Below are 23,055 nucleotides of genomic sequence, written 5' to 3'. Positions count from 1 at the left end.
AGTCCTTTTTGTTCCACAGTAAATGCTGAAACGTTTATTGTTTTGATTTCAAAACACCTGGTAGCTTTGGGATAAAAAAAGATCAATAGTGCCAGGAATATTTACTATTTGTCCTGGCTAAAACCTGACAATATAATACTTGAAAAAAAATTTCTGATTTTTTTAAGAGCAGGGTAGGCTGACATTCAGAAACCGATAGGAGACATATATATTTTTAAGGCCTATCTCAATAGGATCCTGGTTCTCCCATGGGTCGACTGAAAGCCTCTTCAAACCCCTGTGGACTACACACTACATCAACACTCTATCCATGTCCTTAAGCCTAAGCTCCCAAACTGGCACTAATAAGAGCTCTACTTTCCATTTGCCCTGCTCCCCCTTCCTCCTTTTGCCACTTTGTCTTCCATTCAGGTCCCTGAGTCCTTGGATTTGTCCCACTTCCAGTTCCTGCTTTCTCCATTCCTCTGTTCACCACGGCCAGACCTTTCTCCTTCCCACTACAGCCATTTGAAATCTAGGCCCCTTTCTCTCAATGGACTCAATATCCCCAAAAGCACCTTCCTGAGAATGAAAATGGAAAAAAGCCACAACCTCTGTGAGATTACATATCAGGGCAAGGGAAGGTGTTGATGTCCTCCCCAACAAATACTGGTGGATGGTAACCTTACAGAACCCCACGGCCAGAAAGACAAGCTCCAACTACCAACTACACAGACCAGTGAGTTATATTGCCTTTTCTTAACTCACTTGTGGCTAGAATTTTTAAACGAAAGCTCTAAGACCTTGGCATCTGTCTACATGTTTATGTGTATGCATGCAGAAAATTAAAAACTAAGGGTGTATAGTTTTGCATTATCCTATTTTTCCAAAAGTAAAAAATTGAGTTAATCCAGTATCAATAAGGAAAAATTACCATAGTTTCAACGATGATGGTGAGGTTACCAAAGCCGTCAGTCAGAGCTACATAGCTTCCTCCTTTCTCTAAATGTCCAACTGTCTTCAGGTAATACCAACCTGGCTGAGTAAACTGAGTGGTATGAGCTGCAGAAAAGCAGAAAAAAAGTACAAATGAGATGAAAATGGTCATGATGAGGCTTCTTTTAACAAGTCTGCCTACCAATTTGAGTCTGATTGATTCTAACCAGCTACATTCTATTTTAAAGGAAACTACATTCCAAGTTTTAAATATTTCAAGTTTTAAATGAGTAATTCAGTTAAATTGCATAGCTGCAAGAAGATTCATGGAACAACTGGTAAAAATAAAAGAACTTGTCAATTCAAGAATATTTATTAGTTTGGGTTTTTTTCCCAAAAGCAAAGTTAAGTCAATCCTCCCAAACTTTGTTCATCTCTATTTAACCCATCCTAACTACAAAAAGAAGGGGGCAGTCATTAAGAAAATTAAGGTACTTCAAAAACGGTATGGTTTCAAACAAATTTGTTTCTACAACATATGTATTTACTGGTCACTTCCAAACCTGGTTCTGAAAATGAATTAAGCAAGCAATATTCCAAGTCCACAGTTAAAAAAAAAAAAAAAAAAAAAAACCAGTCTCAAATTAATAAAGGCATATCAGTCTCCTAAGTAGGTTCAAGAATTTAAACATGTAAGAAACTTGCCAACTAAGATTTCTAAGTCTGAAAATTCAACTTAATTTTTCTGTAGTTTTCAAAGAACAAGTTAAGGAGTTTAGAATGATGTCATGATGACATGATTAATTTCCTAATTACAGATCTGCCTGAGGAAAGCACATAAACTAAAACAGAAAATCACCAAAATACAAGTTTAAAATTAAAACAAGTTCACTTTGAATTCATATTTTTCCTCTGAAAGCATCTTATCTATGACTGTGGCTATGATTTTTAAACAAAATGGTTATAAGTGTTTAATATTTTTACAAAAAAGTTTGGAAAAAACAAATTTAATATGAGCCGGGTGCGGTGGCGCACATTTGTAATTCCAGTGGCTCAGGAGGCGGAGGCAAGAGGATTGCAAGTTCAAAGTCAGCCTCAGCAATTTAACAAGGCCCTGAGCAACTCAGTGAGACCTTGTCTCTAATAAAATACAAAATAGGGCTGGGGATGTGACTGCGTGGTCGAGTGCCCCTAAGTTCAATCTCCAGTACCCCAAAAAATAAATAAATTCAATATGAATCAAATGGACTTTCTCATTTTGTTTGAACTACATTCATAATTAATAGGCTTATATCCCTTCATGAAAAAGCGAAACCATGCCATCCCTTGTCTGCATGATCTCAACTTTACTTGTGACTAATGAATGAAACTGTAGAAAAAGCTTTGTTTCAGTGGGAATGGGTCAATCTATAGCCCTGTCTTTGAGCTAATATAAATCGTGTCCTGTGTGGGACAGATTTAATTGATGTCCTCCTGGCTTGGAAAAACTCAACTTGTCTCCATCTACAATTCATCTCAAATTCCTTTATTCCATACAAATTTGTACTTGTTGACTTTTCCTTTAAACTGGTTCTAACATCTGCCTCGTTCCTTCGTATCATTAGAGTAACATAAAATCTTCAGCATGTGCTCTTTTTTTGTCTATGAGAATTATGATTGCATTTTTTCTGAAAATGAGCTTTTAATAAAACCCACCAGTAGATTTAAAGAACCATCTAAAGCCATGATATTTCATACAATGTTTATATTTACTTACTCATTTAATGACTCAATAAATACAGCCCTTGTTAACCAACTTGTTATTTAACCAACTTTTTTATTTATCACCTTCAATTTTGTTAGCACACTATTCTAATCAAAATAATTTATGTAAAAAGAAAAACTGTCTCCTAGACTAATTTTAAGACTTTGAGATGCTCTGAATTGGAATGAATCTGAACAAACATATCATCTTATTAGCAATTATCATAACATGATTTTAGACTCAGGTGATTATTTCTGTCTTCACCACCACACTTCCTTCTTCCCTTTCCCTCCCTCACACCGTCTTCTCCTTCTCCTTCTTCTTCTTCTCCTCCCCCGACCTTCCTTTCTCTTCCTTTCTTTCTCTTCTCCCACTCTTTTTTACTAAGGGTCTGGTTTTAGAATAATTATCTATGAAATATAGAAAGTGTCTCATTACAAAAATTATTCTTATAAAACACTGGCTAATCTCACTTAAAATAGAAATACACACTTAAGACATGGACAAGCACACAGTTTATATAATCTCCTCTAGGTGTTTAGGTAGTGAGAAATACCAAACCATACCTGTCACCCAGATAGGAGATTCTACCACATAGTGTCCACTCCATGGCTCCTGGGCAGTCATCAATCCACATCGCCCATACGGCAACTGTTCATAGTAACTAGCCACCAAATTCCAAGCGATTGTGCTAAAGGATTTGTTTGATAAAAAAGAAATAACAAAATAAATTGTGAGAAAATGTAAATGACTATGAACCTCAAGTAAAAACTTTTTATCATGATTATATATGTATGACCATAATAAAATGACCACCCAAAAACCTATAAGTTGCCTAAATGCACTAACATTTTGAAAAATCCACTGTTATATGCATGTAAACATTTCTAATGGAGAATAACACATAATAAAAAACATACAAATGTTTATGAGATATACAAGCTCTTTACTAAACAGTGGTGTAGTCATATAGCTTTTTATTGAATTTTCTTTTTCTTTTTTACACTGTGGTACTGGGGTTCGAACTCAGAGGCACTCTGCCACTAGGCTACCTTCCTAGCCCTTTTTATTTTCTATTTTGAGGCAGGATCTCACTAAGTTGCTGAGGTTGGCCTTGAATTTGAGATCCTCCTGCCTCAGCTCTCCTATCCCAGGTCACTGGGATTATACATGTGTACAAATATCATTTCAGCTTGTATAAAGCTATTAATTAGAATAGAAACTTCCATTTCTGGGAAAAGGGAAATATTCAATGAGGTATATTTTCTACATTGGTGTTTCCCAATTTTGCAGAATCACCTGTGGCACTGAATACAGGGGACAGAGTCCTAGAGCCTTCCTTTTAGCATCTGCTTTGATTAAATATGTGCAGCTGCCTAGCAGTCAGTAAAATTCCTTTACTCCATAAAGGAGTGCTTATCAGGTGCTTATAAAGACAAGGCAAGTTTGGGAAATACTGCTTTCTGTAACAGAATATACATAGGCATGCAAAATAAAATAGAAATATACTTAAATATCAAAGGAAATTCATAGTGGCATGTTAAGTGAAAAGTATATCACCTAACAGATTACACAGTAAGGTCTCAAATTTGTATTAAAAATATATTTGTGTAAATAAAATATAAAAGGATATATACCAATATTTTTAAGTACAGTTACTTCTGGATGGTTAGATTATAGGTGATTTGTATATATCTTCAGTTTCTAAATTCTCTGACATAAATGTGTTTTATCTTAATACCAAGCAGGCCATGATAAGCATTATTTTTTTCAAAAAGATATCCAAAAAATGCAAATGTATGTCAACAAAAATATATGTTGGTTTGCCCTTGTTCTATTTTTCATGGTCTTAGAAGGCTAATTTGAATCTAATTATAATTAAAGTATGATCAAAGCAATTAAGAAATGCTTCCTTTAGGAATAAGTAAAGCTGTGTTCTCCCTTAAGAACCTCTTGCGTGTATTGCAAATGAACAGTTCCCAAGTTATGATGTCCCATGAGGAATCAACCATGCAGACTGTAAGCAGTTAGTCTTATAAAAGTCTTATAAAAAAATGGCCTGTTTTTTTTTAAAGATGACTATTTAAAAAAAATGGTGAAAGAGACAACTACTGTAGATTAAGAGAGACTTTAGGGCCACAGCTTCTACATGGAAAGCATGGTGCTTAATTAGATCTTCCTTTAAGAAAACAGAAAGTGATAAATGACATTTTAGATAATAGTGAAGAAAATCTGAATGTAGACTGGGTATTGGAAATATTTTCAAATGCTTATATGCACGAAAATTACATTCTAATCACGTAAAGAATATCCTTATGCTTTGGAGACAATTAAGTATTTAGGAGTATGGTGTCATGATAATGATATATAATCTATTTCATAACTGTTAATTTATAATATATGTTGCTTATCAAAAATCACAGAACTGCATGAATCCTATGATATATGTTATACCTCAATTAACACAACTTTACTTAATATAGACTATATTCAAATATGGAAAAACAGGTACAGATTAGATGTAAATCAGTTGTAGGTACAGGTATAGATGAAGCCAATAACACAAGTGGTAAAATCACTGAATCTACATTGTGAAAGCCCATCATCCTTCTTTTCTACTTACTGTCTAAATTTGCTGTAACAGAAACCCTAAAAGGCTTTTAATAACTTACGAAGTCATGTAGCCGTTGATATAATTTTGATTTAATATGCGACCCCAACAGCCAGCACCCACATCACTGTTTAAAGTGCTAAAATCTTCAGAAGACCAAAGCTTCTTCTGAGTCAGCTGTGCATCTCGAACTGTATGGGTCCCAGGATAATGAGCCCTAGAAAAGAAAAGGCAAAAGTGGGTAAAGGTCAGAATCTGGCATTTAAAAATATTTCTGAGTGAATTAAACACAAGTTTTCTCCAAGGCTCCCTATTTTTAAAAATTGGGCAGCTTCTTTCAGATAGATGACAGAAGCATCTGCTTCCCACATTTCTGTCCCGAGATATTCTTACAATGATAGCAAAAAAGAAAAAGGGGTGGGGATAAACCTACAGTCACACATATGACAGAAAGAAAACGCATTAACGGGTGAGAAAATTCTGGAAACCATAAAATAGCAGGATATGTTGATAGATGGAGATGGAAGAGGACACGGCCTAGAGTGCTCCAAGAGGAGAATGAGGTAAAGATGGGATTCAAACTTTCCAGAGGAAGCTAGAGAGCTTGGGGACAGTAGGAGGGAATGGGCAAGGAGGAGGCCAATAATAAGACTAATGAGTCCATTATAGAAAGTAGCACCCTCTTCCTTACTGCTGCCCCTAGCGTCTAGAAAGGAGGACAGCATGCCATTTATTCCCAAGCAAAATGCAAAAACAAACAAAACCCTATAGTTAATTCTTAAAAAAAAAATAATAAACTATATTTTCAAAGTTAGAAGTTACTATCTCAGAGCTGTTGCAGTTCTCAACCTGGGTAATTTTGTTCCTGAAGTGGATATTTGTCAAAATCTAAGACATTTTTTCAACTGTCCCCACCTGGGCAGGGGAGATTTGCTATACAAGCACTCAATGAATTGGGCCAAAAATGCTACAGAGCATATAAAACGCATAGGACAGACCTCCACAACAAGGAATGTCGAGTGAAAATACCCATAGTGTAGAGAATGAGAAACTGCCCAGGAAATGAATCCCTCCCTCACTCCAGCATTTGAAGGGAGTCAATCTGGTGCAGCATAAATGCATACTTCTTATTGCAGGATAAAATACTGCCATACTGATGACTGTGGAAGCAACTGATGACATGAATAAAAATAAGTAAGAAACAGTAACAGAAAACAGAAAACCGATTGCCAATACAATAAGAGTGCACGTTAGTTAAATAACTGGAAATATGAGTGTATACTTTTCAGGTCAACAATTATTTATAAAAAAAAATTAACACCATTATAAGCAGAATAAGAAAGATTAGATTATATCAGAATTCCAATCTTTATAGTATGGCATAGCAGTATTCATAACATCAAAAGAATGATCGTGAAGACATGTTTTAGAAATTATCTCCTTGCACAATTATGTTAAATTTCAGAAATCAAAATACTAATCTTTGAGGAGACAATAAAATGGCAAACTAGAGACATTTGGCATGTACCAGCTGCTTCTGAGGCTGACTCAAACCAACAGGTATGTGGTTGCATGAGGAGGTAGCCAGGTGCGGTCATGCATGCCTGTAATCCTGGCAGCTCGGGAGGCTGAGGCAGGAGGATCTCAAGTTCAAAGCCAGACTCAGCGACAGCGAGCCACTAAGCAACTCAATGAGACCCTGTCTCTAAATAAAATACAAAACAGGGCTGGGGATGTGGCTCAGTGTTCAAGTGGCCCTGAGTTCAATCCCTGGTACCCCCACCAAAAAATAAAATCCCTAGGAATAAATCTAACCAAGATAGTGAAAGACAACTACAACTCAAGTTACAGTACACTGCAGAAAGATATTGAAGAAGACATTATAAGATGGAAATACCTCCCATGTTCATAGATGGGTATAATTAATATTGTCAAATGGTCTTATTTCTGAAAGTGATATTCAAATTCAATGCAATACCTTTCAAAACACCAGGGGTATTCTTCATAGAACTAGAAAAAATAGTCCTAAAATTTCTATGAAAAAAAAAATAACCACAGTTGCGCTTGCCTAGCACATTCGAGGCCCTGGGTTTGATCCTAAGCACCACATAAAAACAAATAAATAAAATAACGGTATTGTATCCAACTACAACTAAAAAATTTAAAAAAAAAAAATTAACCAAAGCAATGTTAAGCAAAAAGAACAATGTTGGGGGTATCACAATATCTAATTTCAAAATACACTAACCACTGTAAACAGCATGGTACAGGCTTTAAAAACAGACAAGTATATCAATGGAATAGAAGACACAGATATATACCCACATGGCTACAGCCACCTGATTCTTAATAAAGGTGCCAAAAACATTTCTTAGAGAAAGACAATCTCTTTAACAAACAGTGCTGGGGAAACTCAAATATTCTTATGTAAAAGAATGAAACTTAATCCCTACCACCCTGTACAAAATCCAACTCAAAATGGATCAAATACCTAGGAATAACATCTGAAACTGCTAGAAGGAAACAAGAGTTAACATTGTAAGATAAAGTCACAGGCAAACTAGAGACATTTGGCATGTACCAGCTGCTTCTGAGGTTGACTCAAACCAACAGATATGTGGTTGCATAAGGAGGTAGCCAGGTGCGATTAGCTCAGAAATAGTAGCAAGAACTGACAAATGGCTGGTATCAAATTAAAAATCGTCTTCACAGTAAAGGAAACAAAGGAGTACAAACGACTTATGGAATGGGAGAAAAATCTTGGCCAACTATTCTTCCAACAGAGAATAAATACCCAGAATATATAATGAACTCAAAAACTAAACACACACACACACACACACACACACACATCCAGTCAATAAATGGGCAAATGAACTAAATAGACACTTTTCAAAAGAAGTACAAATATTCAATAACTAGATGAAAAAATGTTCAATATCTTTAGCCATAATGAAAATGCAGAACAAAATTACAATGAGATTCCACTTCACCCTGGTCAGAAGAGCAATCATCAAAAATGCAAATAACAATAAATGCTGGTGAGGATGCAGGGGAAAAGGAACTCTTATACAAACTGCTGGCTGGAATGTAAATTAGTGTAGCCACTATGGAAATCAGTATGGAAGTTCCTCAAAACACTAAAACTAGAACTACCATAAGATATAGGTATACTACCCCTGGATATATACCCAAAGGAATTAAAGTAAGCATGTTATAGAGATATCTGTACACCCAAGTTTATTGTGGTACAAGTCACAATAGCTAAGTCATAGAATCACCCTAGGTATCCAACAATAGATGAATAAATAGAAAATGTGGCATATATACACAATGGAATATTATTCAATCATAAAAAAGAATAAAATCATGTCCTTTGCATAAAACAGGATGAAACATGTTAAATGTAACAAGCCAAACTCAAAAAGTATCATATTTTCTCTCATAATCTGGAGTGGGAGGGACAACATGAGTGTAGTGTGACGCTATTAGAGAAGAAAGGGATAGGAGGAGGGGTGAGAGGGAAAGGATGAGTAATGGGCAGGTGCACATCATCAAAATATGTATAACATATGTACAATAAAGAGACAATGAAACCCACTATTCTGTATAATTAATATGAAATAATAAACTGCTCTTCAACTTTTTAAAAAATATAACTTGAATAAATTTTCACAATTCTGACTTATTCTTTTATCCCACAACTTCATTCTATGATCGTGATATTCAGCTTTGCCTCCTCAGCCAAATATTTAGCTAGTTTTCTATTTAATATTTTTAACTATATTTAATATAATTTAGTTATATTTGAGAAAATGCATCCCTGATGAATCTGATCAAAATATACTTGCATATATTTTTTTAAATCTTAAAAGTATAAGCTATCATGTTTCTTATGACCAATGATCGTGAGTGAATTTTAATTCTATTTACAGTTTTCTACATTTTACAATTTGCTATTAAAAAAAACAAACATGCATAGGAGGGGCTGGGGTTATCACTCAGAGGACAAGCGCTTGCCTAGCATGAGCAAGGCCCTGGGTTCATTCCTCAGCACCACATAAAAATAAATTAATTAATTAAAGATATTTTATCCAACTGCAACTAAAAAATAAATATTAAAAAAAACATGCACAGGAATGAGTGACACATACTACATTAATAAAATAATGAAATTGTTACTACGGTCAAAACCTGAGCAATTTATTAAATGATCTAAATAAATAAGGACAAAATTGATACTAAAATTTGATCCTTTCCCAATGTCCAGATCTATTGCTAGTTCAACAAAATTAGAAGGCTCTTTAAAAATACAATTTTTAAATATAACACCATCAAGTAAAATTTCCCAATCATTCCACAGCATGATTTTTTCAAACTTTGAATGATAAATACAAGATCCCTCACAATGAACTGACTTTATAGTTTGCCAAGACAGAGCAATGTACCTACACTGAATTGAAAGAAAATTAGAACTTCTGGACAAGGCAGAGCTTGGTGTTAGCCCAGTTTCTGAAACTCCCTAGCACGCCTCCTGAAACCAAACAGACCAACCAGGTGTATTAATAAAGAAGATACCCAGGGCTGGGGCTGGGGCTCAGTAGTAGAGTGCTTGCCTGGCATGTGTGAGACACTAGGTTCAATTCTCAGCGCCACATGTAAATAAATAAATTAAATAAAGGTCCATCAACAACTAAAAAAAAAAATTTAAAAACAAGATATTCATAAAGACAAAACATTTGTGAATATCTATACACCAAATAACAAAGCAGCAACCTTCATGAAGTTCAAACTGCATAGGATGAAAAGGAAAAACAGAATTCCTCTAACAAGAGGATTCTCTCCTGGTAGCCCTGGATAGCTTAAGAGTACAATGTAATTAAGACACAGAATATCTAAACAGTATAATCAACTGGGTGGGTTATATGTTCAACACTGTATCCTGATACAAACTGTATACTAAGTCGAAAAGAATCTCTCAAGAAAAAATATTTTTCAGTCAAGTAAATTATTTGATATTATGTGACCAGAATGCAATAAAGTTAGGGCTTAATGATAACAAAACAGATTAATATGATAAAGCTAAAGCTCAGAGGAAAATTTACTGCATTAAAATGCCTATATCGTGGACAGGAAAAGAACTCAAATTAGTACTATTTGCTGATGATATGATTCTATACCTAGAACACCCAAAAAGTTCCACCAGAAAACTTCTAGAACTAGTAAATGAATTCATCAAAGTAGCAGGATATAAAATCAACACCCATAAACTAAAGGCATTTCTGTACATCAGTGACAAATCCTGAGAGGGAAGTGAGGAAAACTACAATTTACAATAGCCTCAAAAAAAAAAAAAAAAAAAATACTTGGGAATCAACTTAACTGAGGAGGTGAAAAACCTATACAATGAAAATTACAGAACCCTAAAGAGAGAAATCAAAAAAGACCTTAGAAGACGGAAAGATGTACCTTGCTCTTGGATAGGAAGAATTAACATTATCAAAATGATCACACTACCAAAAACACTATACAGATTTAATGCAATTCCAAGCAAAATCCCAATGGCATTCCTCATAGAAATAGAAAAAGCAGGGCTGGGGTTGTGGCTCAGCGGTAGAGTGCTCACCTAGCATGTGCGAGGCCCTAGGTTCTATCCTCAGCATCACATAAAAATAATAAACAAAATAAAAGTATTGTGTACAACTAAAAAATAAATATTAAAAAAAAGAAAATAGAAAATAATCATGAAATTAATCTGGAAAAAGAAGAGACCCAGAATAGCTAAAGCAATCCTTAGCAAGAAGAGTGAAACAAGTGGCATCACTATACCAGACCTTAAACTATACTGCAGAGCAATAGTAACAAAAACAGCATGGTATTGGCACCAAAATAGACTGGCAGACCAATGGTACAGAATAGAGGATAATGAGACTAACCCACAAAATTACAATTATCTTATATTAGACAAAGGTGCCAAAAACATACATTGGAGAAAAGAGAGCCTCTTCAACAAGTTGGGAAAACTGGAAATCCATATGCATCAAAATGAAATTAAACCCCCATCTCTCATCATGCACAAAAACTCAACTCAAAATGGATCAAGGACCGAGGAATTAAACCAGAGACCTTGTATCTAATAGAAAAAAAAGTAGGCCTAAATCTCCATCATATCAGGTTAGTCCCTCCTTAATAAGATTTCTATAGTGCAAGAATTAAAATTAAGAATTAATAAATGGTATGGATTCAAACTAAAAAGTTTCTTTTCAGCAAAAGAAACAATCAGTGAGGTGAATAGAGAGCCTACATCTTGGCAGCAAATTTTCACCCCTCACACTTCAGATAGAGCACTAATGTCTAGGGTATATAAAAAAAGCAAAAAGCTAAACACTGAAAAACAAATAACCCAATCAATAAATGGGCCAAGGATCTGCACAGACACTTCTCAGAAGATGATATACAATCAATCAACAAATATATGAAAAAATGTTCATCATCTCTAGCAATTAGAGAAATGCAAATCAAAACTACTCTAATATTTCATGTCACTCCAGTCAGAATGGCAGCTATTATGCATACAAACAACAATAAGTGTTGGTGAGGATGCGGGGGGGGGGGGGGAGGTACACTCATACACTGCTTGTTAGAGTCTGTAAACAAGTCAAAAATAACACCTGGCATTTTGCCAGGGGAATGTTAGAGTTCGTAAACAAGTCTGGATCAATAACTAAGCTACAATGGTTCTCCCACACCTGGAAGCTAATGAGTAATGAGCACTATTAAGGCCTATTTCAAATGTAAAAAAACCTTGAGATAATGTACTAAATTGTTCAGAAGGTTGTTTTCTTAGTAGAATGCTACAGGATTTTCTTTAGCCATCCAGAGTTCCTGCCTTCGTCCCAGTGCCGGTAAAGACCAAGGTGGAAGAATTTCCAGTGTTGCTGAAAACCGGACAAGACTTCGGCTGAGAAATGGACGAGACTTCGGATTAAGCTAGCTGCCTGCAGAACTTACCTGGACTGTGATTTAAGCTAGCTGCCTGCAGAACTTACCTGGACGGTGATTTAAGCTAGCTGCCTGCAGAACTTACCTGGACTGTGATTTACCTGGACTGTGAGTTAATCTATTGAGACACTGCTTTACCTGGACTGAGACAACAAACTGTAATCTATAACAAATTATAACTCGGTATCTTTGCTAACAGTGTCATTGCTGGTATAATTTTTCCAAGGGCTTCTTGCATGGAGCCATCAATTGGCTTGGTATTGTGGCATTTTGTATCCTCCCTTTCTGTTTGTAGCAGGTTATTTATGGTGTTTGTGTAAAAACCACTATGGTCGTTATTTAAATTAAACAAAAGGGGAAATGTTAGAGTCTGTAAACAAGTCAAAAATAACACCTGGCATTTTGCCAGGGGAATGTTAGAGTTCGTAAACAAGTCTGGATGGTGCCTGGCAAAATGCCAGAGGGAGTGGTTTGAGAAGTAACAAAAGCGAGCCATTAAGTGTGGAGATTCCTGATTGGTTGACTGCTGTATCTAGTTTATGCTAATTAGATAAGCTGTGTGGAATGTATAAATACTGCTCCTGTCCTGCAATAAACGGCTCCTACTCCTGCTGTATCAACGTTCACAAGTTATTCGTCACCCCCCGGTTATTCTGCCCAGCCAGCCCAACTCCGGCACTGCTGGTGGGACTTCAAATTGGTGCAGCCAATATGGAAAGCATTGTGGAGATTCCTTGGAAAACTGGGAATGGAACCACCATTTGACCCAGGTATCCCTCTCCTTGACCTATACCCAAAGGACTTAAAAACAGCATACTACAGGGACACAGCCACATCGATGTTTATAGCAGCACAATTCATAATAGCTTAATTGTAGAACCAACCTAGATACCCTTCAGTAGATGAATGGATAAAAAAAATGTGGTATATATATATATACAATGGAATATTACAATAAAAGAGATAAAATCATGGCATTTGCAGATAAATGGATGGAGTTGGAGAATATAATGCTAAGTGAAGTTAATCAATCCCCCAAAAAACAAATGCCAAATGTTTTCTCCGATATATGAAGGCTGATTCATAGTAGGGTAGGGAGAGGAGCATGGGAGGAATAGACGAACTCTGGATAGGACAAAGGGTTGGGAGGGGAAGGGAGGGAGCATGGGGTTAGAAATGATGGTTGAATGAGATGGACATCATTAGCCAAAGTACATGTATGAAGACATGAATGGTGTGAATATACTTTGAATACAACCAGAGATATGAAAAATTGTGCTGTATATGTGTAATATGAATTGTAATACATTCCACTATCCCATATAACAAATTAGAATAATTTTTTTAAAAAAATGCCTGTATCAATAAAAACAAAATAAATCAGACATCCAATTTCATTATACAGTGAAACCTATATTTTAAATATTTTTCCTAACCAAATATATTCCAGATCAGTATAACTTTGTTTCCCCTTAAGACTTGAGCTATTATGAAAGTAATAACAATAAAGGCACACTAAACCATTTACATTTATTCTAATTTCAGTGTATAAAATGTTTAAATACATTGCTTCTCTTGTCACCCCCCAAAATTAATCCTAAATCTAATGTAATCATGTCTCTACCAATTTCCAATAAGAAACAGGTTACATAAGCATGTTAAATTAAACTACAAGGATATAATCAATAAAATCTAGACAGTGAGAAACTTAACAATATAGTTTCTTCAACAAATAAATTAAAAGAAAAAAAAATCCCTAAAGATTAAAAGAGGCTTAAATATCAACAAATCACAAAGTATGAATCTTAAATTAATCCAGTTTCAACCAAATAAAACAGTAAAGAAATGATAACAGGCATCTGGTAATATCATTAAGCTTAAATTTTTATGTAATAATCATATTTTTATAAAAGAATTTATATCTTTAGAAATACATGGTAAATTTTTTATGGAAAAAAATAATATAAAATGTCTGAGATTTGTTTCAAAATAATGTGAGGAGGAAGAAGAAAGGAGTAAGTATGAGTGGAGAACTAGTCAGCGGTTCTTAGTTTTTCAGGCTCAGTGACAGGAGCATAAATATTCATTATATTATTCTGCTCTTTGTGTACTTTCAAAATTCTCCACAGGAGAAAGGAAAAAAGCAAATGTAGAGATCAAACAGATTTCAAAATAGAACATGTTCCACACATATACATATTCAATTTTTCAAATGTTTATAAGAATCTAATGGTGAATAAAATATAAATTCACTGGAGAATCCAGTCCTGACCTCTCAGGGCCCACAGTTGAAGCAGAGATGGATTAAGGAATAGGATCAAAGCTATGCTACTAAGGACATGTGACAAAAGTTAGTTGGTAAACACACCAAATCATTTACAAGTGTTCATGCAAAAACTCCCAGCCACAGAAACCTGACTTAGGAACTAATTTCACAACACTGCCTTTAAAATTTATAAAATTAAATACTACTCTGCCATTATCTACATAAAGCCCTGTTTCATTACTCCAAATAAGAACACATATTTAAATATTACCAAACATTTCTTTGTCATAGAAAGATCCCTGAGTACATATACTTCAAAGGGAAAGCTATGAACCATGAGTTACCTTCTGAGAAAGAAATGAAACAGGGACGAGAAGACAAAAACAAAGACACAGTCCATACCCAGATCAAGAAGAAAGAAAATGCCAGTTTTCAAAGTAAAGTGTGCCTTACCCTATCACATCAATCACCTTCCAGAGCGCAGAGTCCAGCAGCATGGAAGTAGAAATAGGCTCCCAGAGATTATCACTTGCTATGATTTTGACTTTCTGGAGACCCTGAACGTTCAGCATCCTTCTCAACACCTTTTGAGAGAGAAACAGAGAGAGCACAGGAATTAATTGTTACAAATGAGTTTTCTGCTATTGAATTATAACCAAAATAGCTAAAATATCTTCAAAACAGCATTCTGGATGATGATTTCAATATATATTATTTCTCAAAAGAAATGTGTCTTCTGAGGCAAAATGTTTTACAGGGTTTTCCCTCTGACTTTAAAATTATGTTTAATCAGAGAACTTAGAGGGTAGAAGGTGGGGAATAAAAGCAAAAATAATCCAAAATATAATACTACCCAGAAACAGCCATTATTATTTTGGTATACTTTCTTACAGGAATTTTCCTATGCAGACTTAATAATAAAATTGAGATCATATTATACATACCATTTAGTAAAATGCTTTAACCTCATCTTATTTTAAGCTTTTCTCAATGTCTTTAAATATTCTGCCATTATTAGAAATATTACAGTTCCTAATATTTTGTACCATATTAGAGGAACTAAGGAATATTCCATTCCTACTATTAAGTCTTTCGCATTTATAAACAGGACAGAAAATTTTAAAATCTACATAAATTTAAACATATGAAATTTAAAAGAAAATAGCTAAAGTTTAACAGGAAATAAACCCACAAAGCACAAATTGAGTGCTTTCACTGGTGCTTGGAACCATCCATGGGCCCATGAGGACTCCCAAGGCAGCACAAGATGAAGCCCTCACCCGCAGGTGCAGACACACTCAAGAGGACACCAAAACGACCACAGTGAACTAGAACATCAAAAAGTAGGTACATAACAAAATATATGGATTGTCTACAGGTATGACAGGAGCAGAGATGACACCATTTTACCCAGGATCAGAAGAATCTGATTTAACAGCAGAAGCAGCTCTTGATGGATGGATACAAACAAGCTCCCTGCTATCCATACATCCAAACACTTCAAACTGTCTGGCATACAGGAGCTCAATAGTATCAGTTGAATTAATTGCGATAAGCAGTCGTAAACAATTTTGCAAGCTTTCTTTTCACCTTTAACTTTTCAGAACTCAGGAAATTTCCATTTAATAATGCTCTTTTAGGAGGCAAATAATAAAAGCTCTAATTATTTTAGAAAATATGGTGATAACTGGAGTGACAATCCAAAGGTCAGTTGAATCTGAGGGAACCCTGAAAGCAACACAAGATCCTTAGTAGTAGATAAGAGACCAACTCAAGATTCAGCAGGACAGAGAATTCCTGTGCCTCTATTAGGAGATCAGCCTTGAGTTTCATTACTCTAAAACCTTTCTTATTCATACAGAGAAGAGAGCGAGCAACTTAGTCGAATTTGTATTTGTCACTATGTATATACCTCATTTTTCTAGTCCTGTTCCTAGATGATCATCAGTCAGATTGCTTATTTTTTTACACAGTACATTTGAATAACATTTCAAAACATACAAATCTATAAGCTATGATTTATAAACAAATTTCCATCCCAAAGTCAGTATGATTAGCAGTATTCTTTCTGTAAAATTTCATCAACCATATTTTCAAATGTTTTGGGGGAAGAAACTTTCCATTAAAAAAAAATGCTTATTTATAAGATACATTAAAAGGATGAGGTTCTGGAGGATCCAGAGACTGCAAATTCATTTCTTTCTACCACCCCCAGATCCTTGATGAAATTTTCCAGACACAATTTTAAAACCCTAAGAATACCATGAAAACCAGACTAAATCATAAATTTAATTATACAACAAAAAATAAAATTTAAAAGAAGTAGTACCCTTATCATCTTTATATAACTTGCTTTTATTATATTTATTTCTACTCTTAAAACCAGATCCTCGGGCTGGGGATGTAGCCCAGTTAGTAAAGTGCTTGCCTCTCATGTACAAGACCCTGAGTTCAATCCCCAGCATCAAAAAAAAAAAAAAAAAAAAAAATCCTCGTTCTTTCCAGGAGTCATCTTAATGTATACTATATGGAATTCATTAAGGTTATCAAACCTGAGCACTATATTCATTTGTCTTTATTGAACTATAGGCAATAGTTCCAATAGAAATAGATTCCAATAGAAAAATGTAGATTCCAATAGAATCCTACTGAAAAAAAAAAACTGACAAGCACAAGCTAAAAGTTTCTCTATTCTGAGACATTTTCCTTCAGGTAATCTAGTAAAAGAAAAAGAAATGAAGTCTAAACTGTTCATAACACTGATGATGAGTCTGAGACCAATAATTAGTCTCCCAAATCAGGTGAGTTCAATTGGAATACAGTGGTGTTAAAATAATAATTAAAATAATAATTATTATAGCAATAAGTAAAAAAATAATAACAACAAAATAGCTACTTCAGTCCCAAAATCATTGATTTAAAAGAAAAAGGAAACCAGATTCTAATACTTCTAATACTTCTCACAAATGAAATAAAAACTAGAGAGACACATGTATAATCACAATAAAAGAAAGCAAGCTTTGAAAAGTCAAATGTGGTTAGATGCAAAGCTCAGCACTTTGCACTGTTATGATCCTACAGCAATCCTGTCCACCTGTTTGGGAGACATTATGCTACACATGGGATAATGGCTTCTGCTCTGTGCTCTTGCTTTCATCAAGCTCTGCACTCAGCAGTCAGGACATTCAATTAACAAGCCTTGTACTTCAATGGCACCTCCACTGCCCTATCTCCCACACCCAACCTACTCACTCCCACAACCCTACTGGTAATGCTGGTAGCCTGGAGTTGACTGAGTTACCTGGCTCTGGCTGCAATGGTTATTATCAAACCTAGTCTTCTCTCCCACCCTATATCTATAGATTAGTTAAAATGTGCCATCAATTTAGTGAACACATTAGCGTACTGATTGGGCTCAGTTGAGCCCTGCTTCTCCTTTCTTATTTAATTCATCTTTCAAGACTTGCTCCTTCCCCACATTCTTTTGTTTCAGACTCTGTCTCCTTGCAAATGTGTGCCCCACCTTCAACTTGAGCAGTCCCTAAAATCTTAAAAGATTCTAACTATATATCACCTCCTTATTAGACTTCCCTAATCAACTCAGGGAAGGGTGTCATCTCTGGGTGCCCCCTGAGAATCCTGTATTGCACTGTTCTGTTAAAGAAGTTAAGACTGATATTTTAGTTGTCTCTATCTGACTGTCTATCCACTGCTCAGACTTCCTTTGGGCAGAATGGATATTCCCTACCCTGTGTTCCAGGCAGGTCAATGCCTGACACACTGGGTATTAAACAAATGTTTGCTAACTCAAGGATTGAATGATAAACAAAATAAACATATTGAAATTATCTGCTTAAAAATATTAAATACCCAAATTAAATAAAAATTTTAAGAATTAAAATATTACCACAAAATTGTATTTCTTAAGGAAAAGTGACATAGACAAGACAAATAAATCCGAAAAATAACCTAAGACTCGCTCAACCTGAAAAGCGAAACTACCTTTTATGCAAAAGGCAGGAGTTATTATTATGACAAGAATTATTATTTTCAGTTTTTTCTTTACTGAAAAATAAAAATGATAGTATGCCTCACAGGGGGCTTATAAAAATTAAACTGAAATAAATAATTAGAAAAAGTTGCTCAAAAATAAAACAGTTTGCAAATTTTAGGTGCTACCTCTTTGCTAATCACAAATGGAAACATACTATATATAATACACTCTAATATAACAGGCATTTCAAAGAAAAGAATGACAATATATGCTACATATTATGTAACAATAATAAAAAGAAAAAGCTAAATTTCTTAAGTCCTTAAGGTCTAAAATGACATAATTATTTTAATAATGTTTGTCATAGGTCTAAAACTTATCTTTTTTTTTGTTGTGCTTTGTTTTGTGTTGATCCTGAAGATTGTGCATGTAAATATGCACTCTAGTCTGAGCTATGCCCCCAACCCCACAAAACTAATAAAATTTAAAATAGGAAAATCCCACCCAACTCTTCAGATAAAGACAATTCAGAGATTACAGAAAATTACATATACTTTAATATCAAGATTATATACTTAAGATTTTACTTTAATTTTATGTCACAATTAGCAAAATAAAAAACCGTGCTGAAATAAATATGTGTTTCTACTATAAATTTCCTACTAATTTCTAGGTATATGGAACCACTGAAATTCACAAATAACTTAAAAGATCAAAAGATATTAAAGTTGTACATACCTTGATATAATTGCTATCAAATGATCTTTCATTCCAAATCTATAAAACAAAAAGCCAATAAGTTTAAATTGAAAGTTTTCAAGTATCAGAAAGTAGATGCTAAGATGTTACTTCTCACACTTTCATTTTATTTGATAAGCCTTTTTTCCTACCTTATAGAATCTGCTGCCATATATTTTAGAAACATTTATAAGACAATATAACTCCTTTAAACTCACATATTATTCTTAAAAACAAAATATTTGGTGATTATTTTTCAAAAATCCATTTGTTCCAGATGGTCCCAACGATGGAATATACATTAATTCAATATTCAATAAATAAATATTTATTTATTTTTAAAAATTTCTTACATACATGACAATAGTGGAATGCATTACAATCATAATTATCCATTCACAGCACAATTTTTCGTAACTCTGTATATAAAAAGTATGTTCACACCAAATATTAATGGTACAAGGTATGCCAGGACTATACCAGGCACTGGAGAACTAACAGATGTGAAGAGTACTGTAATAATTCTGACAAGATCCCTACAGGCATACCTGAAAGTCACTCATTAATTAGGACATCATAACAGGAAAAGATTTTAAGCACACAGAGAATCACAAGGTTGTGCTAGATCCCAAAAGAAAACCGAGGGACAAAATCGCACACAAATCACTTAGGTTAGAATCACGAAGCATGGGGGTTCAACAATGAAAAAGAACTTCTATGACTTTTATTTTGCAGTTCAGAACAATAACTGAGAAAAGCCTACAGTCCTGGTACTATAAAGAGTTCCTTATCAAAGAAACTCCTCACCATAGCATGTGATTATCAAGTGTGAGTCACCCACTATTTACCAGAAACATTTTCTAAAGATGACTGTGACATAATTGAAAGCTATTGGTTCCAATCCTACATTCTGTCTCATTGTGGGTTAAAATGCCTTGACATTTAAGCTCTCAAATATAGACTAACTTTCAGTTGTAATTTGGAAAAGGCTAGCAAAAACAAGTACATCTGTGTTTCTGGCTTCCTACAGCCTTTGTTCATTCTCATGCAGTTGTGTGTTACAGTGTCTCCCTTGCTCACTGAACTAAAGAATTTATTAATCTTGGTATCCCTGGAATATTTACAGTTTTGCAACAGCAGGAATTGGGTAAGTGCTTACTGATAATCTAAGTCATAACTGCATAAAATTTAAAACATCCTTAGGTAGATGGCATATTAATAAGCAAATGCTTATGGAAATCTACTCTGCATATGAATGAGCTATGCAGGGTACCATGCAACCTGAGACACACCTCCAGTCTGCCAACAGATTAGCTCTAGAGACACACAATATCGTGTTTTTGTTTTTTTTTTTTACAACATCGTGTTTTATAGTTTTTAAATCATTAAAAGATGTTAAGTAATGTTTAGGACAGGAAGAGGTAGATTTCAGCCTGCCTGCCAAATCTAGCTACCACCTGTATTTGTAGAGTCTGAGAGCTAAAAATGGTTTCTACTTTTAAGTGGTTACATTTTAAATAGATACATAATTACCATAAAAATATCTTTAATACTGCATTTTGACCTACAAATCATGAAACACTTGTGTGCTGGCCCTTTAAGAAAGTTTGTCAATCCCTGGTTAAGGACAATAACAAAAGACTCATGCAATAAAATAAGAATAATTATGGGATAAAATAAAGGTCCATTGACAAATAAACAATTTTTTAAAAAAAGAATAATTATGAAGCTATACAGGAAACACAGTATTGGTAAGAACTAGAAAAATTACGAAAGGCTTGGAAGATGGAGAAGCTGAGTTAGTGGGCATAAAAAAAAAAACTTTGTAAACAGTTAAGAGAAGGTATACATTCAGTACAGTTTTTAAAAGTAGGAAGAATTTGAATGGGGGGAAAAAAGAGTAATAAAAGATCCATGTAGTTAATGTGTTATTATCAACCACCAAAAGAACAAATTAGTCTCATCACACAAAATGGTCAGTCAACAAAGTGCTACAGAATCAAATTACTTTTAAAAATTACAAATGTTCAAAAATGAATATTTTAAATATACTACTAACTCCAATATAATCAATGTCCAAATCATGATAACGCTTGGCACCCAAAATCCAGCTCACGATGTAGTAGGCAGTCAGCTCCAGATTTACATAAGGCCAGTTGAAACCTTTTCCCAGCCATCCAGGGAAGGACCATGGCAACCCTGTGGAGAGAAGAAGAGAGGTTAAAGGCGAGGGTGAACAGCGATGGCACTGGAACAGAGACTTACAGGCTTCTCTTGCTAAAAGCACCGATGCTTCACTTGAGCCTGCAAATGTCCTGTGGTAACTAAAGCCGACAAAACTTGGCATGTCTGCCTTCATTTGGTATCTGTCTCCTTTCTGCCTTACACTCTGGGTCAGATTCCCACTCAGCTCTGCACATAGACAAGTTGATCATTTAAAGAATGTTCATTTAAAGCTAGTGATCCTCCCCCGTCAAGGCTGAAGGTACCAAGACAAGAATACTAAGCGTCCTCATAATCAAGAGATTGTCAACTGTCCTGATCTAAACCCCAAGAATGACACCTATAAGTCTCCAGTCACCGCCTTAAACCTGCAGGAACTAACTCCATCTTGCCTTTTTGACTTGTCCTTTTGTCCCCAGTCATTTTCTCCTGCACCTATCTTAGAACAGCAAATCTCGCAGGCAGACCATCCCATAATGAGACTGCCCCCCAAGCAGGACCAATTACCCCATGATGAGGGTTACCTCCTGGAGCAGGTGCAATCATCCCATCATGGAACCAAATTACCTCCTCAAGCCCAGAGCCAGCAGGACCTTGCAGACATGAGATCATGACCAACCAGACCCTGGCTAACCAAGACTGACTGCTTTGCCAGCTAAGCAAACACCATACTTTGCCCTCATTCCCCTTTCTCTAAAGCCTCAAAGCTCTGGTCATCTCCTTTAGACGGATATTAGGTCACTTGACCTCTCTGTTCTTCCTCTCTGTGTGGCCACGCTGAATGAAGCCCCTTTCCTGCCTTCCCACTGCTCATGTCTTCAACTGGCTTTAGGGATGAGTGGCCACACCAGGAAGAACAGAGAGGTCAAGTGGCAGCACTGTTGAAAACAATAAAAACACCCAGCTAAGCCACAGTGAGGCTGGGATTTAGGATAAGGAGAGAGAAATATGGAATGTTAAGGGAAACACCCTCAGGACATTGAGATACAAAAATCACAGTTGTAAACTTTGGCCCATGCCCTTGGTCTATGACCTTGGCCCATGTCCTTATGAAATGAGGGAAATATACAAGGATAAGAAAACTGGCATGAAATTATACAGCTCCACCATGGATCCACCTACAGTGTTGCCCCCCATACAGCCCTTCTATAAATATTGGATCCTCCCAAGACAGCCCGCATTCTCCTCTCCTAAATAAACCTCTGTCTATGCCTTTGCGTGGCTCGTGCTGAAATTCTTTCTGTCACATATGTCAAGAGCCTCTGAGTTCCTGAGTTCCCCCCCTCCATTAGGAACTCCCTGCACTCTTCTCCAGAGATAACTCTTCTCCCATGATATCTCTTGGTGCTCAGATGTAGGGCTTCAGAAGCATTGACATTGCTAAGTATTATCAAATATTTTCTGTCATGACTGACTTATTCCATTAGTTCCTATAGCTATAAACACCTCTCCCTTTCTCTCTCTTTCTCTACTTCTTCCACTTTCAAAGACCAGAGAGCCTAATCTTGATCCACCTCATTTGCCAAGGGTCCCCCTTCCTGGGTGGCTGGGAAATCCCTAGG

The 23,055-nt window shown here is 35.4% G+C and overlaps 1 protein-coding gene across 5 annotated transcripts in view; it reads right to left on the bottom strand.

Moving 5' to 3' along the window:
* Window positions 1-23,055, bottom strand: part of Galc (galactosylceramidase) — a 71,292-nt gene that overhangs the window by 28,843 nt on the left and 19,394 nt on the right. For all 5 annotated transcript variants that reach the window (XR_009226354.1, XM_046440715.2, XM_046440717.2 and 2 more), the window contains 6 exons: window positions 21,330-21,469; window positions 19,271-19,309; window positions 14,992-15,122; window positions 5,332-5,487; window positions 3,226-3,350; window positions 914-1,041 (listed from right to left, as the gene is read on the bottom strand). Coding sequence is in view for 4 of the 5 variants with exons in the window: in XM_046440715.2 (XP_046296671.1) it covers window positions 914-1,041; window positions 3,226-3,350; window positions 5,332-5,487; window positions 14,992-15,122; window positions 19,271-19,309; window positions 21,330-21,469 (719 nt within the window). In the remaining variant the exon portion in view is untranslated. The remainder of the gene's footprint in view (window positions 1-913; window positions 1,042-3,225; window positions 3,351-5,331; window positions 5,488-14,991; window positions 15,123-19,270; window positions 19,310-21,329; window positions 21,470-23,055) is intronic.

The sequence above is a fragment of the Marmota monax genome, unplaced genomic scaffold, assembly GCF_021218885.2.
Source record: "Marmota monax isolate L192 unplaced genomic scaffold, Marmota_monax_Labrador192_F-V1.1 WCK01_AAM20220418_F8-fsc00017, whole genome shotgun sequence".
Taxonomy (NCBI): Eukaryota; Metazoa; Chordata; class Mammalia; order Rodentia; family Sciuridae; genus Marmota; species Marmota monax.
The sequence above is the reverse complement of the archived record's forward strand: the minus strand, read 5'-3'. Positions and strand labels throughout refer to the sequence as shown.